General features: G+C 45.9%; 1 protein-coding gene across 4 annotated transcripts in view; it reads left to right on the forward strand.

Moving 5' to 3' along the window:
• Nucleotides 1-13,012, forward strand: part of HYDIN (HYDIN axonemal central pair apparatus protein) — a 147,120-nt gene that overhangs the window by 85,858 nt on the left and 48,250 nt on the right. For 3 of the 4 annotated variants that reach the window (XM_081199950.1, XM_081199951.1, XM_081199952.1), the window contains 7 exons: nt 772-1,011; nt 1,268-1,418; nt 2,699-2,893; nt 4,686-4,856; nt 5,564-5,737; nt 6,605-6,828; nt 8,287-8,424. In XM_081199950.1, the coding sequence (XP_081056076.1) occupies nt 772-1,011; nt 1,268-1,418; nt 2,699-2,893; nt 4,686-4,856; nt 5,564-5,737; nt 6,605-6,828; nt 8,287-8,424 (1,293 nt within the window). The remainder of the gene's footprint in view (nt 1-771; nt 1,012-1,267; nt 1,419-2,698; nt 2,894-4,685; nt 4,857-5,563; nt 5,738-6,604; nt 6,829-8,286; nt 8,425-13,012) is intronic. The other variant, XM_081199953.1, reaches the window with a different exon arrangement.

The raw sequence follows: 13,012 nt of genomic DNA on the forward strand, positions 1-13,012 counted from the left end.
CTAGAGAGAGCCCGCGTTATCAAACATCAAGTGCTGCCATCTGCTGGCAGGTGTATTTATATCAGCATGGGTGGTGGAAGAGAATGTTATAACAGAGTGAGGCCAGAACTCCCAGCACTATAATAGATGGGTAGTTGACATTACTATGCTGAGCACAAATGTAGAGCAAGACAATGCAACAAGTATGAATCCATGGGCATAGTTTTCTTACGACTGCTAGGCAAGAGCTAAACCTGGGCCTTTCTATATTCTTTCTTTCTTTCTTTCTTTCTTTCTTTCTTTCTTTCTTTCTTTCTTTCTTATATAAAAAGAGGTTGGATGGTCATCTGTCAGGGATTCTTTAGCTGTGAATCCTGCATTGCAGAGAGTTGGACAAGCAGGGGTCAGCAACCTTTTTCAGCCATGGGCTGGTCCACCGTCCCTCAGACCATGTGGTGGGCCAGACTATGTTTTGAAGGAAAGCTGAACAAATTCCTATGCCCCACAAATAATCCAGAGATGCATTTTAAATAAAAGCACACATTCTACTCATGTAAAAACACCAGGTAGGCCCCACAAATAACCCAGAGATGCATTTTAAATAAAAGGACACATTCTACTCATGTAAAAACATGCTGATTCCCGGACCATCAGTGGGCCGGATTGAGGAGGCGATTGGGCCGCATCCAGCCCACAGGCCTTAGGTTGCCTACCCCTGGACGAGATCAATCTTGGTGTCCCTTCCATCTCTACAGTTCTGTGAAATAATCTTTCCAACTTTTGTTATCTTAGAAATCCTACCGCCACTACCTGATTCTGAGCATTTACCAGAGCACCCAGCAGCTGCAGCTGAATGTCTCTGGGCAAGGTCTGGAGCCGCGTCTAGAGTTCACTCCTTCCATTCTGGAACTTGGGCCCCTCTTGCCTTACGCCGTTGGGGATGAGGCTGAAGTGGTGGTGAAGAACCCTTGCAGCTTCCCCATTGAATTCTACTCCTTGGAATTTGACCAGCAGTATCTGTTGGAAGAGCGGGTAAGAATCAAGCACACTTCCTCCCATCTGAGGCTGCAAACTCTAGCTGTGCATACTCTGCTAATCACACTGTTCAAAGTGTGGTACAGTGTCAACAACAGATGGTGGGCTCAAGTCTAACAGGTTATGGGCAATCTGACTTATACAAGTCGAACACTGCAGCAATTCAGAGTCATTCATACTGGCCTTAATGGAGCACTGGCCAGACTCCACATGAGACAGTTCTTTGTATCCTTATATATCTGCTTGGTTTTAGATTCTGCGGATGTTGAAGGGCTATGACACCCATAACATGCTTTTGTTGCCTCCTCGCATCCCTGGGGAGAAGCTGCCTTTTGAAGTCCTGGAATATTATGAGGAGCAGAAGAAGTTTCAAGGTGACCAGGAGACAGTTAATCAGGAAAATGGTGAGCTGAGGAGACTGGGCTTTTTGGAGAGTCCAGCTGCATGGGGTGGCTATTTTTGGACATCAGAGAGGGTGTAAGGGGACTGACTAATTCCAGCTACCTGCTGTGCTCATTTCTAGATTTTGCATCTACTCCTGGAATGAAAAGGTGGGATAATGCCTTGCTAGTCATTCTCACGGTAGACCCATTGAGGTTAATGGACATGTCTAATTTAGGTTCATTAATTTCAGTGGGTGAAGAATTGTAGAGTTGGAAGGGACCATGAGAGTCACCTAGTGTAACCTCCTGCAATGCAGGAATCTTTTGGCCAATGTGTACTCTGAGTAGGAATTAGCTGGATACAACCCCATGCTTGCAACTTTCATTATTTAATGTGACAAAAGAGTTCTGCAAGGATTACTCAAACTATCCAGGAGCATTGCCTAAAGCGGGAACCTAAAGTGATGTCAGGTCTGACACACTGCTTCCATATCATCTGACTACACCTATTCCAGTATTAAAGGAGGCCCTACCTGATTCACAACTGCCTTCCCCCTGCAGCCCCAAAATTCTGGGGCTGCATACACACCATTCATTTAAAGCACATTTGAAACACATGGGTTCCCCAAAGAATCCTGGGAATAGTAGTTTACAAACTACAGTTTCCAGGATTATTGAATTGGGGGTGGGGTATGTTTCTTAAAGATTTGCAGCCCAAGGGTATGGTCTAAGTGCCAGGCCAGGGGAATCCCTTCTCCCACCTTGGCACATCTGGATGCTTCCCATTGACAGGACTTGTGACTTACTTCCCCACCCAGACTTGGCTGCTGTGACTGAATCCCCTCTCCCTTTACCAACACCCCCCCCCCCAGTGCTAATCCCTACATCACCACACCTTCACAGGATGGACTACATAGAGCATGAACTGGGTGGGTGGTATAAATCATTATCCCTTCATTCCAAAGCCATGGTGTCTTTCAAAAGCAGCCTCTGCCCATTTTATTTTACAATTGGTTAAGGTGAGCCATACATAAATGCAGTTATTTGTCCAGGCAACACAATCTGAAGGCTAGAAGCTAGTCTTCTGTGTTTTTGAGCCTATTTCCAAGAGCTGATTGGTGCTGGTGGAAAAAACATCTGGAAGGTGCCAAGTTGGCAAAGGTTGGTCTATAGAGAATGGCATGTCCTTCACTGGTTTGCTTTGGTTAAGACCGAGTGTGGGGAACTTCTGAAAGTGCCACCAGTACATTACTTGGTGTCTCTTGTATGCACTGTGACATCTGACCTCCTTTCCTCTTTAGTAGAAGAAGAAGAAAATGCTTTAATTTCTGATCATGGGATGAAGCTCCTCCCTTCCAGTGCTGGGCAAACAACATCCACGGCGGCCTCTGCTCATCCTTCTCTTTCCCTTAATGAGGATACCAGAACTTTCAGGGTGGAATCGAAATTTGATCAGGAGGAAGAAGAGGAAGAGGAAGGGACAGACAGAGGACAAGGTGAGTGAGAGCTTCTATTGCTGCTGGGACAGTGAAAAGAGCATGTCATCATCACCACTGAAAAAAGAAAATGTATGTGATGTAATGGGGAAAGATTTAGACATCCACATAGTGACATTTTGCTGCCACCTCATGGTGAAAATCTATAAGGAACTAGATCAGGAGAAAGCTTACACCAAGAACAAACTTGGTTGGTCTCTAAGGTGCTAGTGGACATTTAAAAAAAAAAATTACCGTATTTTTCGCTCTATAACACGCACCCGACCATAACACGCACATAGTTTTTAGAGGAGGAAAACAAGAAAAAAAATATTCTAAACGAAACAGCGGATGTATGATTTTTGTGGTTCATGCTGTGGCCACAGACATGTGGTGAGTTTGGGGCAGCCCAATGCAAAAATCCTGAGGATCCATGTGGATCCATGCTTTGTAACCACGTTTTTGCACCACTGCAGCCCCAGGCAACAGTGGGTGCGTGATTTTTTTGGTGCAAGCTGTAGCCATGGACATGCTATGTGATCTGATGGTGAATTTGGGGTGACCCAGTGCAAAAATCCTGAGGATCCATGTGGATCCGTGCTTTGTAACCATGTTTTAAGTGGGGAGGGAAGAAAAAGCACCCAAGGGACAAGGAACACGCGTGGGGTGGGTGGAGAAGGATGCTGTTAATAATACAGAAGAGGGGTATAAGAGGAGAAGGCTCCTCTCCTCTCCCGCTTTGCTGTGTCAAAGCGAGCCACGGAGGAGGGAAGGAAGGGGAACCATGGATCCTCTGCTCACGACCGCAGCAGATCCCCCTGCCATCCGTAGGCATTCGCTCCATAACACGCACAGACATTTCCCCTTACTTTCTAGGAGGAAAAAAGTGAGTGTTATGGTGCAAAAAATACGGTATATATTTCGACTGCGTCAGACCAACACGACTACCTACCTGAATCTAGATCAGGAGAGTTTAGGTTCCACATGTGTTAGAATTGTGGACCAGTGCATGTTTTCTAAATCTCAAAAATACCTGGCTTGACAAAATCCTTTTGACCCATAATTGTGTTGCATGCCATCTCCTGCAAATTTTGTTCTCCAGCATGAAGCAGCTGCAGAAGTTGTAGTGGAAATACATTATCTTGACTTTTCCCATTGGACAAAGGCTTAAGCCCTGTCCACCCATTGCTTGTGCACAGGCCCTCACTATGTTGACAGAGGAATGAGGCTTCACTCTTGGCTTGTCTCCCCTGATATTGCTGATCTTTTTTGCATGTTATGTTCAGGGGTCTGTGGTGAAATTCCAATGCACAGTGTTTGATAAATGCACATGACAGCATTGGTAAGAAGTCACATAAAGGGTGTTGAGGCTGGAGGGACAGAGCGAGCAATAGAAAGAAGAGAGATACAAGTACATTAATAATGTGATAAATTAAAACAAAAACAATTTCTTACCCTGCCTGACAGGATCAGTATAAAGCATTCAAAATAAGCTAATTGAAACAGATTACAGGTTCTGGAGTTAGATTTATTTATTTTTAACCCCAGAGCAAATGTATAGATATATACTGTCAGTTGCAGTAAAGGATTAAAAAAGCCACGGACACCCCTGCCATCTGCAGCAGCAAAGATGAGAGAGTGGCATTCCTTAAGGATTTCTCCCATTTGGCCGACCCTCTGTTCCTCCTTGAAAATAAAAGGGTCTGTGCAATTTCTGAAGATGTACTATTTGTACCTAACATCTTTCCTTTCTGAAGCCCTTTGAAGGATATGGCCTTTGAGCAAGCTGTCTATAGCCCTGATTCCTTTTCAGGAGGGAGTCAGCAAAGTGTGATCAAGAATAAGGAAGCTGTGGGAGAGCTAGACAACAACCCTGTCTCAAAAGCCATTGCGCGTCACCTTGGCATTGATATATCTCCAGAAGGACGGGCTGCCAGGAACCGCAGGGGCATTGCCATCATCATCCATGGTGCTCCCCTTACAGGTACAGAGACCACCTCGGAGCAGCAGGGCTACATCTGTGGTGACTGTATACTCCCAGATGGCATCTGAGTACCACCATGTGCTCTGAGATCTCACTGTCATCCTCAGTTTTTTGCAGCTCTCTTCTGAATATTTTTTAGTTTGTGAACAACTTTTTTGGGAGCTGAAGGACTCGAGGCATTTTCTTGCCAAGGCTGATGCTAACCATGGGCTAAGCTAGAGGTGCGCTTAATGCAGAGCAGGCTTAGTGACCTGCCTTGTTCTTCCTTGATGAATGGCGGGTGCCAGGGAGAGGGGATTTGCCCTGGGAAGGCAGCCATGCTCCTGTTTTAGAGAGTCTGTTAAGAACTCCTGTTAGAACTCTCCCCAGACCCCACCCATCCATCACTGCTGGCCCTTCTGGTTTACTCCCCCCCCCCATGTTTTTGTCTTACTGGACTATGTCCTTGAATTATTGCTTCTCTGGAAGAGAGGGGTAAGTGAGAGAGTATGTAGAAACTGGCTTACTGTTCACATTCATTGTTCCACCCACTTTTGCTTCCGGCCCCACCCCCCACTGCCATGTGGCCCTCAGAAAGTTGTCCAGAAGAGAATGTGGCCCTTAGACTGAAAAAGCCCCTCCATCCCAGATATAAAGGGATGTCAATAAATGATGGATGGTGAAAGTGTGTGTGTGTTTACCAATACCTTTGTCTCTGATTTCTCTAGGAAAGTCCAGTGCAGCCATCACCCTTGCCAAACACTACAGTGCTGCTTGCTTATCCATTGATTCTGTGGTCTTGGAAGCCATCTCTGATGGGAACACTTCAGCAGGGCTTCGTGCTCGTGAACTCTGCATCCGAGCTGCCATTGAACTGGCACAACGGGAAAATGAAGAGGGGGGTAAGTGGGGGTTGGGGGGGTCTTCAACATCATGGCAAGTACCCATCTGACCTTTGCCTGTGCTCCCCATAGCCCATCCTCAGTGAACTTTTACTCTCTTCTCAGGACCAGCTTGACTCTCACTCCAGCAGAGTATATCCAGTGGTGGGGTAGTAGTTAGAGCATTGGAATAGGACTTGGGAAACAAGGGATCAAATCCACACTCGGCTACTTAAATCCCCACTCAGCTTCAGCTCACTGAGTGATGACCTTGGACCAGTCATGATCTCTCAGCCTAACCTACCTTGCAGGGTTGTTGTGGTAATTAAATGAGATGGGGAAGAACCACGTATGCCTTCTTGAGTTCTTTGGAGGAAAAGATGGGATAGAAATGTAACAAATAGCAAATACTCTCCCATAGGGAAACTACTTGAAGGTATGTCTTGCCTAGCGACAAATTAGGAAAACCTTAATGTTATCATGAAGGCTGTGGAGACCTGAGCTGACCCAACAGTCACCTCAGTGTGAATGTTCTGCAACCCCACATCTGAGAGGGCCTCTAGCAGCTCAGTCAGGGATGCTGTTGTGAGCTGCACTAACTATATGCCCAGTCTGACCTTTTGGCCCAAAACTAGATACAGGCCCTCAAAACCTGGCTCTGGGTAAAGAGGCCTAGTGGAAGAGAGCACAGTGCTCCCTCCCCTTGCTTATGCTGACACTGCAATGGGTAGCCAGGCAGACATAGTTGGCTGAGGCCAACCTTTCCCAATTCACCCACTGAGATCTCATCACTATGCCTTGCCAAGTTTGGATGCTGAAGTAGTGTTCACTTCTCTGACTTGTAAAACATCAAGGAACTATTTCTGTCTGTCTGTCTTTCCCATCAAGGAACTGAAGGGCAGCTCACCCTGCCTCTGAATAACAGGCTCAGTACAGAGGCTCTGGGTAAGCACACCTCAGAAGGCAGCCATAGTTCAGAGTCCAAAACAGGACCCCTCTCAGCCATCTCTAGAGGCTATAGGGGAAGCACGGCGACGGCAAAGGGCAAGTCTGAAGGTCACACATCACAAAAGCAGCAGCAGCATCAACAATCTGATCAACCTGGATCCCAGGTGAGAGAACTGAGGAAGAGCAATGACCCAATGGTAGAGCATATGCTTGGCGTGCAGAAGGTCAAATGTTCAATCGTTGACATTCCTAGGATGGAGTGGGGAACTACCCTGCTTCGTTTAAAATCCTGGAGAGCCTCTGCCAGTCAGTGTAGACAGGCCTCCACCAACCTGGTGCCCTCCAGGTGTTGGACTACAACTCCCATCAACCCACCAGGTTGGTGTAAACCATACTGAGCAAGATAGACCAATGGTCCAACTCACTGTAAGGCAGCTTCTTAAGATTTGCCAAAAATTCCTGCCACCCTGTTGCCCCTTCCTGAGGGGAATAGTATGGTGTCCCAATGCTGAGACCTAGTGCCCCTTGTAATGCCATTCTGTAAATACTTCTGATACACCTACCTTTCTCTCAGGTGGGTCTCCCAATGGTAACCCATCCAGGAATTGATTAGTTTGTATTTGCTTTGCTTCAAGAATGCTGCAGCAACTTCAGGTCCTCTCAGACCATACTGTGGATTCCTTTTCTTATACTGTTGAAGTGTTTGGGCCCCTGCAGACATACTTTTTAGTGCAGATTCACAATGATACAGCACTAATGTTCTGGCTTATACTTGTCCTGGTTTTATTGCAGTGCAACTTCTCCAGCCAGCAATTACACAGTAGCATTGTAGAACAACTAATAAAGCAGAATAAACCCACTGCTGATACACTATTACTGTGTCAGGAATGTTTTGCAGAATACACCCAAAGCAATATACTACCTTTCTAGAGTGGCCTTTGGTTAAACATTCCTGTTTTCATGCCTTGAGGGCAGTTCTTACCAGGCTCTCTTGCTGGCCTTGGAGCCACTGGAAAAAAATGGGTGCTGATGCAGCTGCCCTTGGGAAGAGGAGCCACTTGTGGCTGGTCCACTTGTCTTGACACTTGGTTGGAGCTGCCCCTCTGCCCTTTGATAACCAGGTGCTGAAGCTTGGAGAGAGCAATGCATACATCAGGCCTCTGAAGCACCTTCCTTGGAAAGACATCCTGCTGGTTTTGAAGTTAAATGGTGCCATTTGTGTTTAAAGTTTCCCTTAGTCAGAATTTGGCATCTGACCCTCACTCTGTTCCTGCTCTCACAGAGGGCAGCCCAGATGGCCAAGGACAAGAGACACATCTTAATGGGAGGCACAAAAAGACCTCAGCTTTGAGAGACTGGCCCAGAGAGCCATATTTTGTGGAAAGGTCAATTTTCAAAGTGTTGTGTATTTATTAGTTTGTATATGTGTTTCTCTTTCTGCCTCTCCCCTGCCTCAGACTCCCCTCCCTTGTCCTCTTGGCAATTGACCATGCTTTATTCCATCTCCCTAAGCTGGGAGGGAAAGTGGTGACCCAGGGGTGGCTGAGTTGAAGGGAGAAGCAGGTGCCTTCTAGCTCAGCAGGTTTCTTGTAGGAACTTTCTGTCTTATCCCCAATTTACAGATTCCGTCCAGCCCTATTCCCAGCGCTCCGATCCAGCGGCGCCTTAGCCTCTGTGGCAGTGTGGCAGGAGATTACGGCCTGTTGAGCTGTGTGCTTCCAGAGGAGCTATTGGTGGAGATTCTTTCAGAGAGGATGCAGGTAACAGCAAAGGGAGACACTAGCCATGCAGCCTGGGGGTCTCACAGGGGTTCCATCTGGAATCCTGGGCCTGGGTCTGCACAATGTCTGCCTGCCAGGTCAGGAGTATCCTGTCCCTTCCTGCATAAAGGACCATGGCAGAGTTGCAGATGGCTTTCTAGGCTCCCTTTTCCTGGTGTGATTCCAGTGGAGAGCCAGTGTGGCCCAGAGTCCTGTGCACTATCAAATACCCATTGCCAAATCACAATTCCTGGCCAATCACAATAAAGAAATGGAGGGACCATGAGCACCTGTCAACCTCAGTTTTTCATTCTAAAATGAGAGTACAGTGGTACCTCGGGTTACATACACTTCAGGTTACAGACTCCGCTAACCCAGAAATAATATCTCAGGTTAAGAACTTTGCTTCAGGATCAGAACAGAAATTGTGCTCCAGTGGTGCAGCGGGAGGCCCCATTAGCTAAAGTGGTGCTTCAAGTTAAGAACCGTTTCAGGTTAAGAATGGACCTCCAGAACGAATTAAGTACGTAACCAGAGGTACCACTGTACTAATGATACATTTATTGCAGGCAATTTTATCACTACTATCATATTATCAATTCTTGTTCCATCATTGTACATAGTGCTTTATTGAAATATTGTGAACTAAAAAAGTCAGGTTTTTGTCACAAGGAGTTTATAGATCAAATGTTGGCAGTTGTGAAGACTGCCAAGAAAATGGGGAGAGCAAAGAATTGAAGAGATGAGTGTGAGCAGGTAAAGTTACCTGCACTTAGGGTCTCTTGTAGCTGGCAAACAAGAATTAGGGTTTCCTATGGTGCTAAGGGCTATGGATCACTTCTACTTCCAATGAGCTTTAAAAATGTGGAGCAGTAGCTATAATCTAGATCCAGTTGTCTAGCAGGATTCCCATAAAATGTATTTTGCAAAGATGGTTGTGAAGTATCCCAGGCTCCACAGACAAAGAGAGGATGAAAGTTATATTTTGATGAGGAATGCAGCTATACTAGAGGGCCACAGTGGGTGATGCTTGGGGAAAATGGAGAAAGGCGAAGGAGGCAGCAGATTTGCCAGAAAAAGCTGTGGCTTCCAGTTAAAGGGCCTGGGGTGGGTGGCCTCAGGTCTCTCCCTCTGTGTTCCAGTGTTACATAGCTAGATGCCACAGCAATAGCACTGAAATCCTAACTGGCATTATCACTGAGGTGCAGGAGCCCAGGTGAGAGTGCCCTGCAAGGAGGCTTCTTGGCCAGTAGCTGGCTTGGGTGAATCATAGAATCATAGAGTTGGAAGAGACCACAAGGGCCATCGAGTCCAACCCCCTGCCAAGCAGGAAACACCATCAGAGCACTCCTGACATATGGTTGTCAAGCCTCTGCTTAAAGACCTCCAAAGTAGGAGACTCCACCACACTCCTTGGCAGCAAATTCCACTGTCGAACAGCTCTTACTGTCAGGAAGTTCTTCCTAATGTTTAGGTGGAATCTTCTTTCTTGGAGTTTGGCTCCATTGCTCCGTGTCCGCTTCTCTGGAGCAGCAGAAAACAACCTTTCTCCCTCCTCTATGTGACATCCTTTTATATATTTGAACATGGCTATCAGATCACCCCTTAACCTCCTCTTCTCCAGGCTAAACATGCCCAGCTCCCTTAGCCGTTCCTCATAAGGCATCGTTTCCAGGCCTTTGACCATTTTGGTTGCCCTCCTCTGGACACGTTCCAGTTTGTCAGTGTCCTTCTTGAATTGTGGTGCCCAGAACTGGACACAGTACTCCAGGTAAGGTCTGACCAGAGCAGAATACAGTGGCACTATTACTTCCCTTGATCTAGATGCTATACTCCTATTGATGAGGCCCAGAATTGCATTGGCTTTTTTAGCTGCCGCGTCACACTGTTGGCTCATGTCAAGTTTGTGGTCAACCAAGACTCCTAGATCCTTTTCACATGTACTGCTCTCAAGCCAGGTGTCACCCATCTTGTATTTGTGCCTCTCATTTTTTTTGCCCAAGTGCAATACTTTACATTTCTCCCTGTTAAAATTCATCTTGTTTGCTTTGGCCCAGTTCTCTAATCTGTCAAGGTCGTTTTGAAGTGTGATCCTGTCCTCTGGGGTATTAGCCACCCCTCCCAGTTTGGTGTCATCTGCAAATTTGATCAGGATGCCCTTGAGTCCATCATCCAAGACGTTGATAAAGATGTTGAATAAGACCGGGCCCAAGACAGAACCCTGTGGCACCCCACTAGTCACTCTTCTCCAGGATGAAGAGGAACCATTGATGAGCACCCTTTGGGTTCGGTCAGTCAGCCAGTTACAAATCCACTGAGTGGTAGCATAGTCAAGACCGCATTTTACCAGCTTCTTTACAAGAATATCATGGGGCACCTTGTCAAATGCCTTACTGAAATCAAGGTAGGCTATATCGACTGAGTTCCCTTCATCTACCAGGCTTGTAATTCTGTCAAAAAACGAGATCAGGTTAGTCTGACATGACTTATTTTTCAGAAATCCATGCTGACTATTGGTGATCACAGCATTCCTTTCTAGGTGCTCACAGACTGTTTTCTTAATGATCTGCTCCAGAATCTTCCCTGGTATTGATGTCAGACTGACTGGGCGGTAATTATTTGGGTCCTCTCTTTTCCCCTTTTTGAAAATAGGGACAACATTTGCCCTCCTCCAGTCTGCCGGGACTTCGCCTGTTCTCCAGGAATTCTCAAAGATGACTGCCAGTGGTTCTGAGATCACATCTGCCAGTTCTTTTAATACTCTTGGATGCAGTTCATCTGGCCCTGGAGACTTGAATACATCTAAACTAGCCAAGTATTCTTGTACTATCTCCTTAGTTATTCTGGGCTGTGTTTCCTTTGCTGGATCATTTGCTCCAAATTCTTCAGGTCGGGCATTGTTTTCTTTATCGGAGAAGACTGAGGCAAAGAAGGCATTGAGGAGTTCAGCCCTTTCTGTGTCCCCTGTTTGCATTTCACCATCTTCTCCTCTGAGTGACCCCACTGTTTCTTTGTTCTTCCTTTTGCTACGAACATACCCATAAAAGCCTTTTTTGTTGCTTTTAACCTCTCCAGCAAGCCTGAGTTCATTCTGTGCTTTAGCTTTTCTGACTTTGTGTCTACACGTGCTGGCTATTTGTTTGAATTCCTCTTTGGTGGTTTCCCCCCTTTTCCATTTTTTGTACACATCCTTTTTTAATCTTAACTCAGTTAAAAGTTCTTTAGATAGCCACCCTGGCTTCTTTAGGCACCTTCCATGTTTCCGTCTCATTGGTATTGCCTGACGTTGTGCTTTTATTATCTCCCTCTTAACAAACTCCCAGCCATCATGAACTCCCTTTCCTTTTAGTATTACTGTCCATGGGATCTCACCCAGCACTTCCCTAAGTTTTATGAAGTCGGCTTTCTTAAAGTCAAGTAATTGAGTCCTAGTATGCTTGGCTGCTCCTTTCCGCTGTATAGTAAACTTCAGAAGAGCATGATCACTCGCGCCTAATGATCCTTCCACTTCTACCCCACTAACCAGCTCATCAACATTGGTTAGGACCAGATCTAAAATGGCTGTTCCTCTTGTTGCTTCTCCCACTTTCTGGACAATGAAGTTGTCTGCAAGGCCAGTGAGGAATCTGTTTGACCTTATGCTCTTGGCTGAGTTTGACATCCAACAAATATCCGGGTAATTGAAGTCCCCCATTACTACTATCTCCCTTCCTTTTGCATGCTTGGCCATCTGTTCCAGGAAGGCATCATCTATGTCCTCCGTTTGGCTTGGGGATCTATAGTAAACTCTCACAATGAGGTCTCTGTTATTCTTCTCTCCCTTAATTTTGACCCAAATGCTCTCACTTTGGCTTTGAGGTTCTAAATCTTGGATCTCTTCACAGGTATACACATCCCTGACATATAACGCCACTCCTCCTCCTTTCTTGTCTGGTCTGTTTCTCCGAAATAGATTGTATCCCCCCATTATTACATTCCAATCGTGGGACTTATCCCACCAGGTTTCAGTGATGCCTATTATGTCATATTTAGTTTGCTGTACCAAGAGCTCAAGCTCATCTTGTTTATTTCCCATGCTTTGCGCATTAGTGTACAGACATTGAAGTCCATTAATCATTCCCCCATGTCTCTTATTTAATGATTTTTTCCTCCCACCACTAGGTCTGCGTGCTGTTTGCTCCATTTGGTCTATGACATTTGGATGATCATCTTCATCAATTGATAGACTCCTACCTTCAGGAGCACTGTCTCCCTCCCCCACATTAGTCAGTTTAAAGCCCTCCTGATGAGGTTTCTGAGATTTTTGGCAAAAACATTTCTCCCAACCGTTGTGAGGTGCAGCCCATCGCTTGCCAGAAGTCCATCTTCAAGAAAAATCTCAGAAACCTCATCAGGAGAGTGCCTTATCTCCCTTTTCCAACAGGGAAGATGGGGAGTTGGTTTGCTTTCCAGCAATTCAGTGGTGCTTCAGCTGATTTTAGAACCACTTTACTTATTTATTTAGAGCATTTGTACCCCACTCATCTGCCAAAAAGGTTCCCATAGTATCTTACATACAATGTTAAATTAAACAGTCCCTGCCCACACA

Source organism: Podarcis bocagei (assembly GCF_964188305.1).
Source record: "Podarcis bocagei genome assembly, chromosome: 7".
Classification (NCBI taxonomy): Eukaryota; Metazoa; Chordata; class Lepidosauria; order Squamata; family Lacertidae; genus Podarcis; species Podarcis bocagei.